We start from the raw sequence: 19,416 nt of genomic DNA on the forward strand, positions 1-19,416 counted from the left end.
TGATTCAGGTGAAGCAAATATAATCAGGGAAGCAAAATGGAATACGTGTGTGTGAAAGAGAGGGAGACAGATGGAAACATTCAAGGAGTCAAGAAAGTGAATGTGGATGAGTTTAAATACTTGGGGTGGAGCGGGTGGAGATGAGTGTCAGGAGGGATTTGTGACAGAAGGAGAGCAGCAAGAGTGAAAGTTAAAGACCTGCTGTGATGTTTGGTTTGGAGACGCTGTGTCACCAGCTGTCGTCGCTCCCGATTCTTGGATTCTGACCCGGCGGAAACACGACTCGAGACGGGCGTCTCAGTTCAAGAACTTCCTTATTTACCCATGTATAAGAGGAGATGTTCACAGCGTGAAGCCTCCCGCAGATCTGAAGGGCAGGCCCTCGATCTGTCACATGTATACTTTTTCAAAGTTCCTCGTTCAGAGCTTACTTTTCCTGTTATGTAGTACTCTGTGTTCCTGTACCCTTCATACACAGTTTTTATCAAAACATCTCCTTATCTTTTCCTTTTATGGTCTCACACATCAGTTCATCTCTCCTTCTCTGCATGTCCTCATTTTCTATGCACGTGGGTGGCTGCATGTGGGGTCTCTGGATGCGCTAAGCTCTCTAGCTAGTTCAGCTTTTTTTATCTATACTTATCAAGATGTGTTAGTGGCAGTTAGTGCTGCCCTTTGCAGCCAGACTCTAATGCTGCTTCTACACTCTTTCCTATAATGCTGTTTTTTATTTGTAACTACTTGCTCCTGCAGTTGCACAGAGGCCTGCTAGCAGTATAATACTATATACAGTTCCACAGGTGGCACAAAGATGTTGAGATCCTCGGTGTGAGTGAGCAGTACATCAGAGGGACAGCTCACCATCAGGAGGCGAGGCTGAGGGTTACATTCAACCAGAATTTCATTCCAAAAAACACAAATACACACAAATAGTTACAAACTATGGCTGAAAATAAAGGGAAAAATAAATAAAAAATACATACATATTGGACAAAGGATGTTAAAGATGAAGCCGATTGACAGGAGGAAGAGTAAGGCCTCAGAGGAGATTCATGGACGTGGTGAAGGAGGACTGCAGAGGTTCTAAAGGGAACAGCTGAAAGAAGAAGGCTGAGAGAACCAGCATCCCTGTGCCGTGTCAGTTAGAAACGACGGATCTTTAAGATAAATAAACGTCACTGTTCCTTCAGTGCAGCAGTTTGCAAATAAAAGTCCGATTGCACTGTGAGAATGTATTTCACAGGTTTAAAGAAAATAAGAACTTTAAAGACCCAAATCAGTTTTTCTTCTTTTTAACAGTAAATGTCAACAGGAGTGTAAATATGTGTAACATATAAGGTGGTACACAAAATTAAATTCAGCAGCAGCTCACACACATGACGCACAGATGGATGTAGAGGCGAGGAGCGTGGAGGAGCTGTGGTATTTGGAGGAGGGACTCTTTCAGAGACGTGAGTTCCTGCTTTCCAGTGAAGAAGAAGAGAGGCAGCAGCAAACCATCAGAGCCTCATCATGAAAGTGCGTCACTCCTCTCTGACCTGTGAGTACACTCACCTCTTTGTTCTGTCATGAATGTAAAAATTGCAGCACTGAAAATGGGCACAAACCTTCAGCTACATGGTGGATTTGATTAAAGTCAGACATTCATGATGCTGCCGAACTTTCAGAGTCAGAGTCTGACTTGTTTGGCCTCAACCTTCTCCTGGATTAATAAAAAAATCAGTGCTTGTGTTTTTTGTTTTTTAAGTTGTCCACAAAAAATAAACCTTCAGTTTGAATTACAACTCAGCACTGCAGCCTTTACAGAAAAACTTTGTAAGCAGATGCTAAAAACACTCTGTCGTAACTTCTCTGTTACTTTCAGATCGAACGGTGATCCTGACGGGTCCCCAGGACGTTCGCGCCCTCCGAGGTACCAGCGTCCTCCTGGACTGTTGTTTCGCTGTAGATCCTCGGCTGGGCAGTTACCAGGTGGTCTGGAGGCAAGGCGACCGGAAACTATCAGAGTCTAGTGTCGATAAAAAGTAAACAAAAGCACACACTCGCTGTTTCTGTCCATTCTCAGAACATTCTGAACACATTGCTGTGTAAATACTCGGCTCAGATTCTGCCAAAACTGACTGCACAGAGCTTCACATCCAAAAGTGAGACAAGTGAGACAGAGCGAGCCACAAACAAGCAGCAGCTGAAGGCAGCTGCAGGAAAGTGAAGGACAGCATCTCCAGAGAGGAAGCAGCATTTAGTGTGGTTCAAACGTCAGATTATTTTCATCCAAGTATTCAGCTAAATCCTTCAAAATCTGTTAGTTTGTGCAATTACTTTTAGCCTCAGTAGTCACTCTTAGAGAAATTGCTGATTTTTTGTTTCCGGGCACTTTCAGGTGTCACCAACAGTCACTGTTGTGAAACGGCACAGCTCTGCCGATGCTTCGTTTTTATAATCACAATCCCTGAGAAACTCTGCCTCTCAAAGAAGCTCTTATTTGTACCGAGCCATGTTACCGACCTGCTGGCAATTAACCCAATGAGATGCAACATGTTCCTCCCACTTTCGCCCTTTCGTCTGTTCTAACATCTCCGTGTTGTTGCCATCAAAGTCAACATCAACATTTCTGGATTTGGGTTGTACACGTGTGCTTCTCCGTCTGTGTGTAGGTACATGATCTTTGACAACGGTACGCTCAGAGTAACGGACGTCCAATTACACGACACCGCTGAATATTCCTGTGAGGTCATCACGGATGTGGACAAGGTTACCGCCCAGGCCTCCATCACCGTCATCGGTGTGTGTGTTTCTGCATATTTTGTAAAGGGGTGGACCCTCAGCACCAGCCAGAGTCTAATATTGTTTTTAATGACTCACCTTCTATTGTCTCACTGGCTGATAACCACCTGCACCATCGGGCTGTTGGTTCTGATAGTCTTCATCCTCACATGGTGCAAGCACAGCAAATACAGAGGTTATGTTTCCAGCATATTCACAATGTGTCACAGACACAAAAATTATTTTCAAATGTTCACATTAGTTACATATGTTCAATTAAAAAAAAGAGCTGCAATGAAATACAGTTTATTAATTCAGCAGATTTCAGCAGGAGGTAGCATCCACATCCCACAGTATACAAAAAAGAAACACTGGAACAGTTTTCAATGCTTTTTACACAACGACTCAACAGTCGCTATTTATTCAACTGGATGACGTTTAAAGGTTTCACAGCATAACTGTTACCCCTGCTTTACTGTTGTCCTCCAGCCTCACGTGCACTTTGAATGATTGGTCCCTCTAACAGAGGAACATCCTTTGTTTGTTCCACAGGGTTGAGGACCAGAGGAAACTCAGAGGGCACAAACATGGAGGTGACTTTCTTTCTCTTTGGTTCCTCTCACTGTTGACAGACTGCTACTGTAACAAAGAAATAAAGCAGTCACAGTGTGATGGTTCAGTTTGTAGACTGTTCCAGAAATTACAGTCCAAGAAGGTGAATTCAAACAGGTAGGTGACAAAAATGGCCGCCCAGACGGAGACTCCAACAACAAACAGAGACACTGTTGTCTGAGAGGTTCAACGAGGCAACGTGGAAATATTTACCAGCACAAATGATTTAACCAAGTCAGAGTCTCTTCTTTTTATGTGAAGAAGACAGTTTGTCTCTGTTTCAGGACGTCCACTACGAGAACTGTACTCCAGGTTCTACACGTGAAGACTCGACCTACCAGAGCCTTGATCCAGCCGGCAGGGACCAGGACCAGACCTACTCTACACTCACACACCACACATGAGACTCTCTGGATTCACACCTGGGTTTGTTTCAGTGCCTCAGGTTTAAAGTTGGAACACAAACCCTGAAAACTGTAAATATTGACTCACTTTGGAGTCAGCTTCAAGTGGCTGTTAGAGGAACTGCAGCTGCTGGAACTGCAGGAGGAACCAGCCCCACCAGCCCCCATCATCCTACACGAGTGCCCCGTGGACACTGTGAAGTCTTTCTGCTGCAGCGTGTCATCCATTTGTCTGAGAAGGTGTCTGCAGTCTTCCTTCTCTCCAACACCTCGACACCTCCAGGACCCCGAGACTGACACGAAAAATGTCTTCTGACCCCTCCCACCCTGGACAGAAACAGTCGCTCCCCTCAGTATCATGAAACTGCCAATATTATGTACATGTTATTAAAAACAACAAAACACATTACCTTCCCTGATCAGTCTGTTTTTTGTACACTAAGAAAAATAATTAAATGTTATAGATTTCATATTTTACTCAACCCTAAACAGAGACAACCGTCGCTTTGGATTCTTCTATTTTATTTGAGTGTTTTAAGTGAATCCATTGCATTAAATGTTCATTTGGAATCACTTGATGGATCTGCATCAGACTAATCAGCTGGTTAGCCACACAGAGCTAACAGCAAACCATATACAGTGGGGCAAAAAAGTATTTAGTCAGCCACCGATTGTGCAAGTTCCCCCACCTAAAATGATGACAGAGGTCAGTAATTTGCACCAGAGGTACACTTCAACTGTGAGAGACAGAATGTGAAAAAAAAATCCATGAATCCACATGGTAGGATTTGTAAAGAATTTATTCGTAAATCAGGGTGGAAAATAAGTATTTGGTCAATAACAAAAATACAACTCAATACTTTGTAACATAACCTTTGTTGGCAATAACAGAGGTCAAACGTTTACTATAGGTCTTTACCAAGGGCCTGTTCTTCGTACCTCGCTAAGTAAGTTAGCTGGATTAGATTGTTGACGATTTCGCGTGATCCTGGATCGTTCGGTTCCCCGAAGCTCATCCGGGACTTGCTGTCATAGCAACAGAGCCGTAAGCGTAAACCTGCTCGGGAGCAGGTTTACTTTATGTAAACAGGATTAGATCGCGGCCACGCAGGTATGTCCGCTTCATTTATACGAAAGCAACAGCGATATTCCACCACTGTTTCACCATAAATAAATAACATCAATGTAACTAAAGATAATGCAGCACTTGATCCTTTTATTGATGTCACACAGATACATACAGGTCATTTCCTTAAAAAAGGGAAATGTACTATTAACATTCTATTACATGTATGTGATTATTACAGATGTAATTCATATTTCAGAGTAGTAATTGTAAATTACTTCGTGTAATCAAGATGAGAGACCACGGCTATAAAAGCGAAGGTGGATTTGGGAAGTCTGTCGCAGCCATGTCCTGTCCGTTTACGCGAGCAACCCATTGCGGAAGGTGCAAGATTGATAAGGAGAGTCCTCAGAATTCAGCGTATATTGCGGGACAGACAGGATCCTTTAGCTCAGCGCGACAGTGTGCTCATTGAGAGATATCGATATTCCCGTGAGGGTATTATTCACTTAACCAACTTGTTGACGAGGGGGTGCAGGACCACCACCTGTCTTTTGTTGCTCTGCCCTTTTCTTTGTTGCTGTTATGAACAAACAAACAGATTATTTCAGGGTCTCTTTCCAAGAGACTAAAAGCAATATAAGTGATAAATATTACCATTCTGTAGAATATTCTTATATTTCACTTTTACTTGTTCCCATGTTCTAGTGGGTCCTGTTGTGGCTCTAATGTGAAAGAGGATATAATATAACAATATAATATAATGTAATATAATATTGGATAATATAGTGTAATATAATAAATCTACCCTACCGCCTACTGGTGTTGGCCAGAGGGGCCGATGGCGCGATATGGCAGCCTCGCTTCTGTCAGTCTGCCCCAGGGCAGCTGTGGCTACAACTGTAGCTGCCTCCACCAGTGTGTGAATGTGAGAGTGACTGAATAGTGGCATTGTAAAGCGCTTTGGGTGCCTTGAAAAGCGCTATATAAATCCAATATATTATTATTATTATTATTAAATTACTTACGAGTTTAATTTGTCAGCAACTTTCTGCCAGCCCTCTCTCCTTGCTTTTGCAGCCTTTGCAGTGTTCCCTTGCGTTCTGATTTAACTCTGAAACTCCTGAAATCCCTCACTCAGGAGTTCTTGCTCTGCTGCCGAAAAATACCGAGCCGAGCGCGCTCCTTCGACATTTTCGCCGACCAATCAGAGGGTTGCCGATCACTGTTTCTGCTATCGATGCGTATCCCCTTTTACGGCACCCAGTGATCGCACATTACTTCATCCAGCTGTACTAATCGTCAACAGCAGGTGTGTTCGGGGAACCGGATTAGCGCGCTCACGGTTAGCGCGATGATTTGATCTTGGATGTTTCATTTGATCTTGGATGTAGTAAGCGACATACGAAGCACAGGGCCCAGGTTTGCACACACAGTAGCTGGTATTTTGGCCCATTCCTCCATGCAGATCTTCTCGAGAGCAGTGATGTTTTGGGGCTGTCGCCGAGCAACACGGACTTTCAACTCCCGCCACAGATTTTCTATGGGGTTGAGGTCTGGAGACTGGCTAGGCCACTCCAGGACTTTCAAATGCTTCTTACGGAGCCACTCCTTTGTTGCCCGGGCGGTGTGTTTTGGATCATTGTCATGTTGGAAGACCCAGCCTCGTTTCATCTTCAAAGTTCTCACTGATGGAAGGAGGTTTTGGCTCAAAATCTCACGATACATGGCCCCATTCATTCTGTCCTTAACACGGATCAGTCGTCCTGTCCCCTTGGCAGAAAAACAGCCCCATAGCATGATGTTTCCACCCCCATGCTTCACAGTAGGTATGGTGTTCTTGGGATGCAACTCAGTATTCTTCTTGCTCCAAACACGACGAGTTGAGTTTATACCAAAAAGTTCTACTTTGGTTTCATCTGACCACATGACATTCTCCCAATCCTCTGCTGTATCATCCATGTGCTCTCTGGCAAACTTCAGACGGGCCTGGACATGCACTGGCTTCAGCAGCGGAACACGTCTGGCACTGCGGGATTTGATTCCCTGCCGTTGTAGTGTGTTACTGATGGTGACCTTTGTTACTTTGGTCCCAGCTCTCTGCAGGTCATTCACCAGGTCCCCCCGTGTGGTTCTGGGATCTTTGCTCACCGTTCTCATGATCATTTTGACCCCACGGGATGAGATCTTGCGTGGAGCCCCAGATCGAGGGAGATTATCAGTGGTCTTGTATGTCTTCCATTTTCTGATGATTGCTCCCACAGTTGATTTTTTCACACCAAGCTGCTTGCCTATTGTAGATTCACTCTTCCCAGTCTGGTGCAGGTCTACAATACTTTTCCTGGTGTCCTTCGAAAGCTCTTTGGTCTTGGCCATGGCGGAGTTTGGAGTCTGACTGTTTGAGGCTGTGGACAGGTGTCTTTTATACAGATGATGAGTTCAAACAGGTGCCATTCATACAGGTAACGAGTGGGGGACAGAAAAGCTTCTTACAGAAGACGTTACAGGTCTGTGAGAGCCAGAGATTTTCCTTGTTTGAGGTGACCAAATACTTATTTGCCACCCTGATTTACAGATAAATTCTTTACAAATCCTACCATGTGGATTCATGGATTTTTTTTTCACATTCTGTCTCTCACAGTTGAAGTGTACCTCTGGTGCAAATTACTGACCTCTGTCATCATTTTAAGTGGGGGAACTTGCACAATCGGTGGCTGACTAAATACTTTTTTGCCCCACTGTAAGACCTTAGCATACGCAGCACGCAGCAGCTACAAGGATGGTGTTCTTATTCTATTATTATTACAGTGGTTGAAACATCATAAGTCTGCCTTCACTTTGTAATCCACATCAGTCCTGCTGCAAATCCCACATTTCCACAGCGTTCCTGTGACTTTTGGTGTTCTTTAGGTCAGCACTATGTTGGTGTTTGTATTGAATCAGATTATTTGTATGGAACAGACTTTGGTGTCACACCAGTTTGTACTACAGGATGGAGTAGGGAGCTGATGTGGGGTCCAGTCTGTGAAAGAACAGCTGTTCCAGTTACCCTAACTTACAACAACAACACAATCAGTGGATGTGATGAGCACGTTACCTACTGAACTGCAAACGGAGGAATTTCTGATCATCTGTGGATCATTTTTGTTAACTGCTTATTCAGCTGAGGGTCACAGGGGTGGAGTCTGTCCCAGCTGTCACAGGGAGAGAGGCGGGTCCACCTGCACAGGTCGCAAGTCAGAAAGGACAGAAACCACACTCTCTCATATACACACCTATATGTTTTGGGCACAACCTGACAACCGTCTCATTGGACCGTGGGAGAGCACATGAATGTCACAGAAAGACCCCAGCTGACCAAGACCCTTGAACCTGGAGACTTTAATCTGGGCAGCAGTGCCTGACATCACCTCACCGCCCCGACGTCAGGCTCTAATCTTGTGTTTGTGTTTTACTCCAGGGCAGCTGCCGTGACACCGTCACCTGGAGGAGTTTTAGTTTAGAACTCCTGTTATCAGATACATGGATATAAAGTCTTTACTTTTTATGTGTCTTTATGCAATACACGTGGATTCTGTCAACTCAGTATTAATATTCAAGTCAAGCCAGCTTCATTTGAACAGCACATTTTAAAAATAATTACTCCATTACTAAAATAATCAATAGCTGCAGCCCTACAGCTGTCCCCACCTGAGGAACTGGCGCGGGTGCAGGCCGGGCCCTGGTCGCTCTCACCCCGGGAACAGGGATGGGTGAAGGAGCAGGTTCAGGAGAAGCCCCAGGAACTGGAGGATAGACTGTGCTGGGGTGAAGCTGCAGAACAGGAGGGCCAATCTGAGCCATACTTGGGAGTGATAACTGCTATTTACAGCCATTGGATAGAGTGATAACCATGGTGGGTCTAGTCAGTATAATCAGCAGTAAATGAGTGTGTGGGTGAAGAAATGCTGCACACAGTGCTGTTTGATTCAAGAACCCAAAGCAAAACTCAAAAAGTGTCTCAGGGAGGGGAACCAGCCAGATGTTGTCAGTGTCACTGGTGGAAATCCAGCTGCACTAACCCTCCAGTACATGAGACCTGCCACACAAACAGGCCTACAGAAAGACAGGGTGGAGTGATTCAGCACACAGTACACAGGCGGCTGCTGGCTGCAGACAGGCTCATTACATACAGAGAAGTTCTCTTCACACTGATGCAAATAAAAGAAATTATATGACAGATTTTACAGATGTATTTAGCAGTCAGTCAGCACTTTGAGGTTTTTGATTCCATAATAGTTGTTGTGAAATCAGAGTAAGAACAGTGGGCTGGACCTGTCTGGGAACTTTGTCTCAAACTGACAAAGAGCTCCATCGTCATACATTAGTCTGAAGGTAACAATGTTGAGAAATGCGAGAGCTTGTAGAATATTTCAAATGAGTTTGATTTGTTCCTTCATCCTGTTGATTTATAAAATTCATAACATGTGTGCTTAAACAACATTAAACTGTAGGTCTCCTGTCATAATCAGTTCAGTTATAATCATACTGAAATACCATTGAAACGTTTTTTTACCATGAAACATGAACCTGGGACAGTTGCCTACAAACACCAAGCAGGTAGTCCTCTGATTACATCAAACAGGAAACAGGCCGTCTGCTTTTAGGGAAAGAAAATCCGAGCGCACAAACAACAGGAGGCGTTCATTTCTAGAGGCAGTCGTAACTTAAACACTTTTCAGTGTATCTGTATTTTTAGCATGATTCAGATAACCTGGTCACAATTTGCTGGCTCCTAATTATGGCCAGTTCAATAAGTTGAGACAAATTGTTCAAGATTAGACAGTCCATCAACGTAACCATCACAGTGAGGTCTCCTTTCAGGGGGAAAGAATAAAGTCTTTAACAGAATGAAGCCAGGCAGCAATAGGAAGATGATTCCCTTTATTGCCTCATTCAGAGTGTGTAACAGTGGGTGTGGTTCTGGAACAAACATCAGGTACATCAACCGTGGAACATAATGCGAACACTGACGAGGATAAACCCTCAGCCTTACACTGGAATTCAGCAACACTTCAAATGTTTCCAAAAACACAAGTTGCTCTCTCTCAGTCTCCGGTAGGTCACAAATATCAGATTACAGCTGATTTATTTATTTAATTTGTTTAATATTAAACTTTACTCTGTCAAAAGATTTTTTTTGGGGTCTCAGGAGGATCAGTTGGCTGAGTGTGACAATAACATTCCTGCATTCCTGGAACTGGAATATTGAGCTAACTGGAATAATGTTGGGATGTCTGATGTCGGACTGAGGACGTACTGGATGCTACACTGACTCGTGCGTCACCTTGTGGTTCAAAGTGGTATTACATGAGGCTGCCATGTAATACCACTTTGAACCACAAGGTGATTGAAATGTTTGATATAATATCAGAACTGTTGTTCTTTCATATTCTGTTCATAGATGTATTTAAATGTGCAAAGATTTGAAACTCATGTTAAACAAACTGTGAGAAGAAAGAAAGTCTGACTCTTTTCTAACATTTGACCCAAACTGTTTTTCTAAATGATCCCAAACTAAAGTTCTTCAGATACAGTAAGAGAAATGATTTCATGATGAATGATGATCATTGTTGGAGGTTTTGGTCACTGTGCTGAATTTAACAGAGTCAAGTGTCATCATTGTATTTCCACTTTGCACATAATACTATAAATATAAGGAGGAAGCCTGAGGCCCTGCAGCAGACTCACAGACGGATGCAGAGGGGAGGAGTGTAGAGGTGCTGTGGTGTTTGGAGGAGGGACTCCTTCAGTCAGAGAAGTGAGGCGTCATAAGTTCCTGGTTTCCAGTGAAGAAGAAGAGAGGCAGCAGTGAACCATCAGAGCCTCATCATGAAAGTCCGTCACACTCTGATCTGCTGCTTCTTCCTTTGTGAGTACATTCACTTGTTCTTTCTGTCACTCTCCTTCTTCAACATGTTTCTGTTGTTAAACATGATGATCAGAGTCAGCTATGAGTCACTTTCATGGACGCTTCTTCCATTCAAACTGCTTTTATTCATGATTTCATGGATGTGTTTGTGGCCAGTATGGACAGAAGAAACCATCACAGTGAGACATTCATGGACATGTTGCTGCTCACTTTGGCTTTAGGATTCGTCCTTTCAAAGATGGTTTCTTACAAGTGTTTGTTACGTCCTCAAAATAACCTGTAACATCAAAGTACAAACTCCACCTGATACTTTCAGTTATTATTTGAAAATACAAACTTGTTGATCAAGTCAATGAATTTTTCTTTGAAAGACAAAAACACATTTTGTTGCTTTTACTGTTACATGTTCATGTTTCTTCACTGTGACTATTCACAGTTCACTCCCACAGTGCATATAGATTTGACAAAATGACATCACTTCCTGCAGACAAATATAAACCTGTGAGTGAAATCTGTCAGCATCTTCAAACCCAGAGTTGTGTGAAAAGTTATTTGCTAATTTTCCTGTTTGTCCTGTTGGAGCTGAACAGAAATACGACTGCACAGAGTTTAAATGCTGGAATGAACTGAAATCATTCACATAAAGTAACTGACTCACATCAGCTGCTGAGTTTGGCTTCAGAGCTTTAAAATAGAGTCATAAATTACTCAATAACATGTCGTTCATTGCAAGTATTTGTTACTTCCTCAAAAAAAAAAACGAAGTGTCTTGCCCAAGGACACAACGACTGAGACTGTCCAAGCCGGGGCTCGAACCAGCAACCTTCAGGTTACAAGGTGAACTCCCAACTCCTGAGCCACGATCACCCTCAGTAAAACAAAGTTACAACAAATAAAAACTTCATCACTGGTTTTGTTGTTGCTTCATGAACTTTGACACCAGCAGTACATTTAAACTAAATGATGACATCACTTCCTGTGGATGAAACACATGAAAAACTTGCATGTTGAGCTGTTGCTTCAATCTCTCAACACATAATTACTACAAGTACCACACAGAGGAGTTATGAGTCATTTACATGTTTTGTTTATCTTCATCTTTTATTGTCATTTTATTCATGCATAGGAAACATGTTCAGATATATTTTGAGTCGTGTCGACTGGAAGAAGATTTTCCACCACTTTAGACAATAAAATGTATTTGACATGAATCATTGTTGTTATTCAGACTTTAGTCTCAGTGTGTCTGTGTGTGAATGTTGTGATCAGACTGCAGCTTCTTACAGGAAGTACAAACAGTAACTGTTGATGGTTCATGTTTCCAACAGCTCTGCAGGATGGAAACCCTGAAGTCACCGATGCTCAGATTCTTCGCTATGGAGTCATTGGAGGAGATTTGGAAGCTGGATTCTTCTTTAATTCTCCAGGAACATGGAAGATGTTCTGCAGAGAAGAATGTGAAGGAGAAAACATTCTCATTAATACAACTGATGTCAGAGCTCAAACAGGCAGATACAGCATTGAATATGAAATAGAATTAATTTATGTTTTATCTGTGAGCATCTCAAAGCTGACTGAGTCTGACTCTGGACAGTACAGCTGTGGTTTGGGTGGATCTTCATCATCAGCTTCACTCACACAGTTTGTGATCGTTGTTGCTGAAGGTGAGTTTCTGTTTCAGCTGTGGAAATGTTTAGTTTCTGTTCCTGAAGCAAAGTTTGAGTTTCACTGACAGCTGCTGACGGTTTAAAGAAGCTGAAGTTTGTTCTTCTGTCAACTGTTGGTTACATTTGGACTCCTCTAAGTAACCGATGAACTGCAGCTGGGACACGAGTGTGTGTGAATATTAGTGAGTGTGTCAGCTGATAATGATGTGAATGAAATGTTGATGTCAGAACAGACGCTGATGAATGAAAGAAGATTTTCTGATGTAACTTTGATTTTCTTTGATGAGTTTTTGCTTCTGTGTCGTCGGTTTGATCTTTCCAAGAGTTCCCCTCACAGCAAAATGGATTCTTCCTCAATGAATGTGTGAAAATCACATTCACAACACAAACGTCCATCCAGACTTTAAATGTACTTAAAACCATGAAGGGTTCACAGTTTAGAGTCTATACTTGTCATAAAAGCTGATTTTCATGAATCCAATCAGTCTGATGATGAAGCCGTTTAAATCTCACTTAGTTCAACAGTTCCTCTCTCAGACTGGTTGAACTGGGCAGCTGCCAGTGTAACTGTGGATCAAACTGGAGTTACTCTGATCAGACTGCATCATCTTCAGCACTGATAGTAACTATTGATTGTTTGTCTCTTTAACAGCACTGCTGGATGGAAACGATGATCAGCTGAAACACTTTGATAAAGAAACTGGAAGCTCTCTCACAGTCGGATGTTCCTTTACACAACCTGGAGACAGAAAGTTGTTCTGCAGAGGAGAGTGTGGAGGACACAACATTCTTGTTGACACAAATGATAACAGAGCTCAGAGAGGCAGATACAACATTGGATATGCTTCAGGAGTTCTGTATGTGAGCATCACACAGCTGACCAAGTCTGACTCAGGACGGTACAGATGTTACCTGAGTGGATCTTCCAGCAGGTCATTCAGAGACTTTGAGGTCACTGTCACAGACGGTGAGTTTTTACTGACATTAATCAAATGTTGTCAGAGTGGAGCTGTTCAGCTGTTCCTTATTTCCTGTCATATATCTGCTGTTCCAGTGGTGGATGTTCATGTTGAACACGAGCAAAGTTTCTAATAATGAGCTCAGTGTCTGTACAGTGATCCCTGTGAGCCAACAGCTCAGGCTGCTCTCAGCACTCAGTTTATCTCAACATAGAAACAGAATTATTTAGAAACAAGATTATTTAGAAGTGTGAACTTTGTAAAGTTACTGTGATGGAGAGCAGGAATCAGAGTGTGGAGCTGGAAATGAACAGGTGACCATTAATGTCCCTAAATGTCTTTATTGTTTCCAAGAACCTGATATTTCAACATACATTCATATTTTATTTCATTGTTAAACTATTTTAGTGCATTTTTTTAATCTAAAACTAAATTTGCCAAACTGTTTTTTTCTCAGTCAGTGGATCCATTTAAGGCTCGTTTGATTTTTCAGCTGATTTTTGAATCTTTGTGTTTTTCTTCTTCACAGCTCCAAACATTTATAAGTCAAACTTTCCTCTCTGCTCTTGTTCAGCAGCTGGACCATCAGCCACAACTACAGGAAGCTGCACACCTTCATTAACTTTGACTGGAAGCACTGAGCAGCCTGAAAGAGCAGCATCTACAGGTACATCCATCTATGAGAGAAGACAGTATGTTTTTAATCAGCCTGTCCTGTGTGGCAGCTTTTCTAATCAGAATTATGATGTGAGTGTGACGTTGTGCCAAACTCGTTTTCTTTTTCTAAATTCTCTGTGAGCTCCTCTTGTTCATGTAGAACTTTTATCTGTTTGTTTATTCGTTTCACGTCTGTTATTTCACTACATGTGCAACTCATCAATCAATATGTAAAACAAGCTTGTTCTGCTGTCACAGGTGTGCTGCTGTATGTAATCATCTCTCTGCTCATCATCATCATCCTCTCATCACTGACTGTTCTAATAATCTGCATCAAGAGGAAGAGCAGCAGAGGTAAGACAACAGAGACACAGAAACACACAGAACGTCTCGTTTCTAACCAAAAACTCTTTTTTCACTTCACTTGAAGTCTGTTCAAACAGCTGCAGTCAAACATCAAAATTTTTCATCCTGCTTGTCCACTTTGGGCTCTAAGAGGAGAGTGGAGTGACTTGTAGAGATGATGTTAAACACTGGAAGTAACTGAATCCTAAACTGTGTCACACATGAACTCTGGACACTGTCAGCAGGATCAGATCCAGATGTTCTCTGCTTCGGACGTGTGAAGTAAAAACAGGAAAAATATACTGACTACACGACCCATGAAAACTGTAAAATAGTATAATTATTGTGGATCACTTCTTCAGTACACAGGAGGAGACTCGAGCAAATGTGAGTCTTTGATTCTGAAGGCAAAGTCTAAAATGAAGCCTAATAAAGTCCAACTAAGCAGGATGAAAGAACAGGAGGGGCAGCAGTGATCTTCAGCCTCACGTGCACTTTGAATGATTGGTCCCTCTAACAGAGGAACATCCTTTGTTTGTTCCACAGGGTTGAGGACCAGAGGAAACTCAGAGGGCACAAACATGGAGGTGACTTTCTTTCTCTTTGGTTCCTCTCACTGTTGACAGACTGCTACTGTAACAAAGAAATAAAGCAGTCACAGTGTGATGGTTCAGTTTGTAGACTGTTCCAGAAATTACAGTCCAAGAAGGTGAATTCAAACAGGTAGGTGACAAAAATGGCCGCCCAGACGGAGACTCCAACAACAAACAGAGACACTGTTGTCTGAGAGGTTCAACGAGGCAACGTGGAAATATTTACCAGCACAAATGATTTAACCAAGTCAGAGTCTCTTCTTTTTATGTGAAGAAGACAGTTTGTCTCTGTTTCAGGACGTCCACTACGAGAACTGTACTCCAGGTTCTACACGTGAAGACTCGACCTACCAGAGCCTTGATCCAGCCGGCAGGGACCAGGACCAGACCTACTCTACACTCACACATCACACATGAGACTCTCTGGATTCACACCTGGGTTTGTTTCAGTGCCTCAGGTTTAAAGTTTGAACACAAACCCTGAAAACTGTAAATATTGACTCACTTCGGAGTCAGCTTCAAGTGGCTGTTAGAGGAACTGCAGCTGCTGGAACTGCAGGAGGAACCAGCCCCACCAGCCCCCATCATCCTACACGAGTGCCCCGTGGACACTGTGAAGTCTTTCTGCTGCAGCGTGTCATCCATTTGTCTGAGAAGGTGTCTGCAGTCTTCCTTCTCTCCAACACCTCGACACCTCCAGGACCCCGAGACTGACACGAAAAATGTCTTCTGACCCCTCCCACCCTGGACAGAAACAGTCGCTCCCCTCAGTATCATGAAACTGCCAATATTATGTACATGTTATTAAAAACAACCAAAACATTACCTCCCCAGATCAGTCTGTTTTTTGTACACTAAGAAAAATAATTAAATGTTATAGATTTCATATTTTACTCAACCCTAAACAGAGACAACTTTGGATTCTTCTATTTTATTTGAGCGTTTTAAGTGAATCCATTGCATTAAATGTTCATTTGGAATCACTTGATGGATCTGCATCAGACGTAACTGAAGTTAATCAGCTGGTTAGCCACACAGAGCTAACAGCAAACCATATAAAACCTTAGCATACGCAGCAGCTACAAGGATGGTGCAGGTATGCACACATGGGTATTCACAGACGCGGACTAAAGCTTTCTTGGCTGCTGCCTCAAAGCACACTGTGCGCTGTCTATCTTGCGTGCTGCACAATATCGTTTATTATTTAGTAAATATTGATATCTATGACTAGCTAGTTTATTGTGATGGTGCTTTGTTTTCTCTATTATTATGTTGCTCTTTGTTGTTTGCTGTCTCCTCTGTTTGTTTTTTTTGTTTGTTTGTTTTTTTTTCTCCATACAGGTGACCCAGGAGTTCTTTTTTTCTCTCTCTCTCTCTCTCTTCCCCCCCCTTCTCACCGTCTCTTCTCCCCTTTGGTTTTCTTTCTTTCTCTCCCCCTCTTTCTCTCATTCATTCCCCCTGTCCTATTTATTAAAAAAAAAAAAAAAAATGACAAAGGATGAACTGAAGCTCTGCCATCACGTAATGTCGCATACTGCTGTTTCTGATGTCATTTAGAAAAAAAAAAAAAAAAAAAAGGATGGTGTTCTTATTCTATTATTATTACAGTGGTTGAAACATAATAAGTCTGCCTTCACTTTGTAATCCACATCAGTCCTGCTGCAAATCCCACATTTCCACAGCGTTCCTGTGACTTTTGGTGTTCTTTAGGTCAGCACTATGTTGGTGTTTGTATTGAATCAGATTATTTGTATGGAACAGACTTTGGTGTCACACCAGTTTGTACTACAGGATGGAGTAGGGAGCTGATGTGGGGTCCAGTCTGTGAAAGAACAGCTGTTCCAGTTACCCTAACTTACAACAACAACACAATCAGTGGATGTGATGAGCACGTTACCTACTGAACTGCAAACGGAGGAATTTCTGATCATCTGTGGATCATTTTTGTTAACTGCTTATTCAGCTGAGGGTCACAGGGGTGGAGTCTGTCCCAGCTGTCACAGGGAGAGAGGCGGGTCCACCTGCACAGGTCGCAAGTCAGAAAGGACAGAAACCACACTCTCTCATATACACACCTATATGTTTTGGGCACAACCTGACAACCGTCTCATTGGACCGTGGGAGAGCACATGAATGTCACAGAAAGACCCCAGCTGACCAAGACCCTTGAACCTGGAGACTTTAATCTGGGCAGCAGTGCCTGACATCACCTCACCGCCCCGACGTCAGGCTCTAATCTTGTGTTTGTGTTTTACTCCAGGGCAGCTGCCGTGACACCGTCACCTGGAGGAGTTTTAGTTTAGAACTCCTGTTATCAGATACATGGATATAAAGTCTTTACTTTTTATGTGTCTTTATGCAATACACGTGGATTCTGTCAACTCAGTATTAATATTCAAGTCAAGCCAGCTTCATTTGAACAGCACATTTTAAAAATAATTACTCCATTACTAAAATAATCAATAGCTGCAGCCCTACAGCTGTCCCCACCTGAGGAACTGGCGCGGGTGCAGGGGCGGGCCGGGCCCTGGTCGCTCTCACCCCGGGAACAGGGATGGGTGAAGGAGCAGGTTCAGGAGAAGCCCCAGGAACTGGAGGATAGACTGTGCTGGGGTGAAGCTGCAGAACAGGAGGGCCAATCTGAGCCATACTTGGGAGTGATAACTGCTATTAACAGCCATTGGATAGAGTGATAACCATGGTGGGTCTAGTCAGTATAATCAGCAGTAAATGAGTGTGTGGGTGAAGAAATGCTGCACACAGTGCTGTTTGATTCAAGAACCCAAAGCAAAACTCAAAAAGTGTCTCAGGGAGGGGAACCAGCCAGATGTTGTCAGTGTCACTGGTGGAAATCCAGCTGCACTAACCCTCCAGTACATGAGACCTGCCACACAAACAGGCCTACAGAAAGACAGGGTGGAGTGATTCAGCACACAGTACACAGGCGGCTGCTGGCTGCAGACAGGCTCATTACATACAGAGAAGTTCTCTTCACACTGATGCAAATAAAAGAAATTATATGACAGATTTTACAGATGTATTTAGCAGTCAGTCAGCACTTTGAGGTTTTTGATTCCATAATAGTTGTTGTGAAATCAGAGTAAGAACAGTGGGCTGGACCTGTCTGGGAACTTTGTCTCAAACTGACAAAGAGCTCCATCGTCATACATTAGTCTGAAGGTAACAATGTTGAGAAATGCGAGAGCTTGTAGAATATTTCGAATGAGTTTGATTTGTTCCTTCATCCTGTTGATTTATAAAATTCATAACATGTGTGCTTAAACAACATTAAACTGTAGGTCTCCTGTCATAATCAGTTCAGTTATAATCATACTGAAATACCATTGAAACGTTTTTTTACCATGAAACATGAACCTGGGACAGTTGCCTACAAACACCAAGCAGGTAGTCCTCTGATTACATCAAACAGGAAACAGGCCGATAAACAGATAAACAGATAAACCCTCAGCCTTACACTGGAATTCAGTGTCGCGAAATCAGTTTTACCCCGGTTCTTTTTATTCCTCGAGCATCCAGAGATGGCACCGGACTCAGTAGTCATTTTCACAAAATCTTTATTCATCTTTATTCATCTTCATTTATCTTTACTCTTCTTCATTTAAGCATGCACTTCTAGAAGGGAAGATGAGGCCGGTGTCCCTCTGCAAAAATCTTCATCCCTTTGTTAGTTCCACCCAGCTTTATAGAAACAACCCCATCATAAAACCCCCCTACGGTGTGCTGCAAACTCTGTCTGTGTCTATGTGAGTGCTCATGAGTGAGTGTGTGCGCATACCTGTGTGTATGTGTGTGCACATGAGTGACTGTGCGTGTGGATGTGTGTGCGTGACAGTTAAAACACTGTGGGTGTAGGTGACTCCCTAGAGGTCATAAAACCCCTCTCCCTTCTAGACCACAGTTACAAGTATCATAAATGTTGCAACCCCCACCCTAAAGCTTCCTCTGGGGAATTTCCACTCAGTGGGGGAGAAGCCTCCTACAATCTAAGTTCACAACAGAGTGAGGCCTTTATTACTCTACACACAGTGTCTCTACAATAGTTCTATATTCTACAATAACACATTTCTAAACTCTAGATCAGCTAAATATTCTACATCAGCAACACTTCAAATGTTTCCAAACACACAAGTTGCTCTCTCTCAGTCTCCGGTAGGTCACAAATATCAGATTACAGCTGATTTATTTATTTAATTTGTTTAATATTAAACTTTACTCTGTCAAAAGATGTTTTTTCTGGGTCTCAGGAGGATCAGTTGGCTGAGTGTGACAGTCACATTCCTGCATTCCTGGAACTGGAATATTGAGCTAACTGGAATAATGTTGGGATGTCTGATGTCGGACTGAGGACGTACTGGATGCTACACTGACTCGTGCGTCACCTTGCGGTTCAAAGTGGTATTACATGAGGCTGCCATGTA

At 42.8% G+C, this 19,416-nt stretch overlaps 2 protein-coding genes across 4 annotated transcripts; both read left to right on the plus strand.

Moving 5' to 3' along the window:
- The first annotated feature begins 131 nt into the window (after positions 1–131).
- On the plus strand, positions 132–4,171 carry LOC146645889 (neural cell adhesion molecule L1-like). Its single transcript, XM_085393344.1, has 5 exons — positions 132–1,540; positions 1,865–2,024; positions 2,655–2,782; positions 3,316–3,356; positions 3,660–4,171. The coding sequence occupies exons 1-5, from the start codon at positions 1,513–1,515 to the stop codon at positions 3,777–3,779; spliced, it is 477 nt and encodes a 158-aa protein (XP_085249470.1). The 5' UTR covers positions 132–1,512; the 3' UTR covers positions 3,780–4,171.
- A 5,883-nt stretch (positions 4,172–10,054) lies between these two features.
- Positions 10,055–19,410, plus strand: LOC146645890 (fibroblast growth factor receptor 4-like). Of its 3 annotated transcripts, none has more exons than XM_085393324.1 (9): positions 10,055–10,184; positions 10,231–10,756; positions 11,522–11,593; positions 12,085–12,420; positions 13,076–13,390; positions 13,957–14,049; positions 14,298–14,393; positions 14,931–14,971; positions 15,275–19,410. In XM_085393324.1, exons 2-9 carry the CDS (start codon positions 10,717–10,719, stop codon positions 15,392–15,394), a joined length of 1,113 nt encoding a protein of 370 aa, XP_085249450.1. In that variant the 5' UTR covers positions 10,055–10,184; positions 10,231–10,716; the 3' UTR covers positions 15,395–19,410. The 3 variants fall into 3 exon arrangements, with proteins under 3 accessions (XP_085249450.1, XP_085249452.1, XP_085249453.1); XM_085393326.1 differs by having other exon boundaries at positions 13,960–14,049; XM_085393327.1 differs by lacking the exons at positions 10,055–10,184; positions 11,522–11,593 and having other exon boundaries at positions 10,259–10,756; positions 15,275–19,408.
- Positions 19,411–19,416: the final 6 nt, after the last annotated feature.

The sequence above is a fragment of the Rhamphochromis longiceps genome, linkage group LG20, assembly GCF_057381845.1.
Source record: "Rhamphochromis longiceps isolate RC_006_pf linkage group LG20, R_longiceps_female_GT1.1, whole genome shotgun sequence".
Classification (NCBI taxonomy): domain Eukaryota; kingdom Metazoa; phylum Chordata; class Actinopteri; order Cichliformes; family Cichlidae; genus Rhamphochromis; species Rhamphochromis longiceps.

Coding starts and splice junctions, on each gene's coding strand:
- LOC146645890 (XM_085393324.1), top strand. CDS start 10,717: ATGAAAGTCCGTCACACTCTGATCTGCTGCTTCTTCCTTT. Junction 11,594..12,084: donor AGCAACCTTCAGGTTACAAG/GTGAACTCCCAA, acceptor TGTTTCCAACAG/CTCTGCAGGATGGAAACCCT. Junction 14,050..14,297: donor TGAAAGAGCAGCATCTACAG/GTACATCCATCT, acceptor CTGCTGTCACAG/GTGTGCTGCTGTATGTAATC.
- LOC146645889 (XM_085393344.1), top strand. CDS start 1,513: ATGAAAGTGCGTCACTCCTCTCTGACCT. Junction 1,541..1,864: donor GCGTCACTCCTCTCTGACCT/GTGAGTACACTC, acceptor TGTTACTTTCAG/ATCGAACGGTGATCCTGACG. Junction 2,025..2,654: donor GAGTCTAGTGTCGATAAAAA/GTAAACAAAAGC, acceptor GTCTGTGTGTAG/GTACATGATCTTTGACAACG.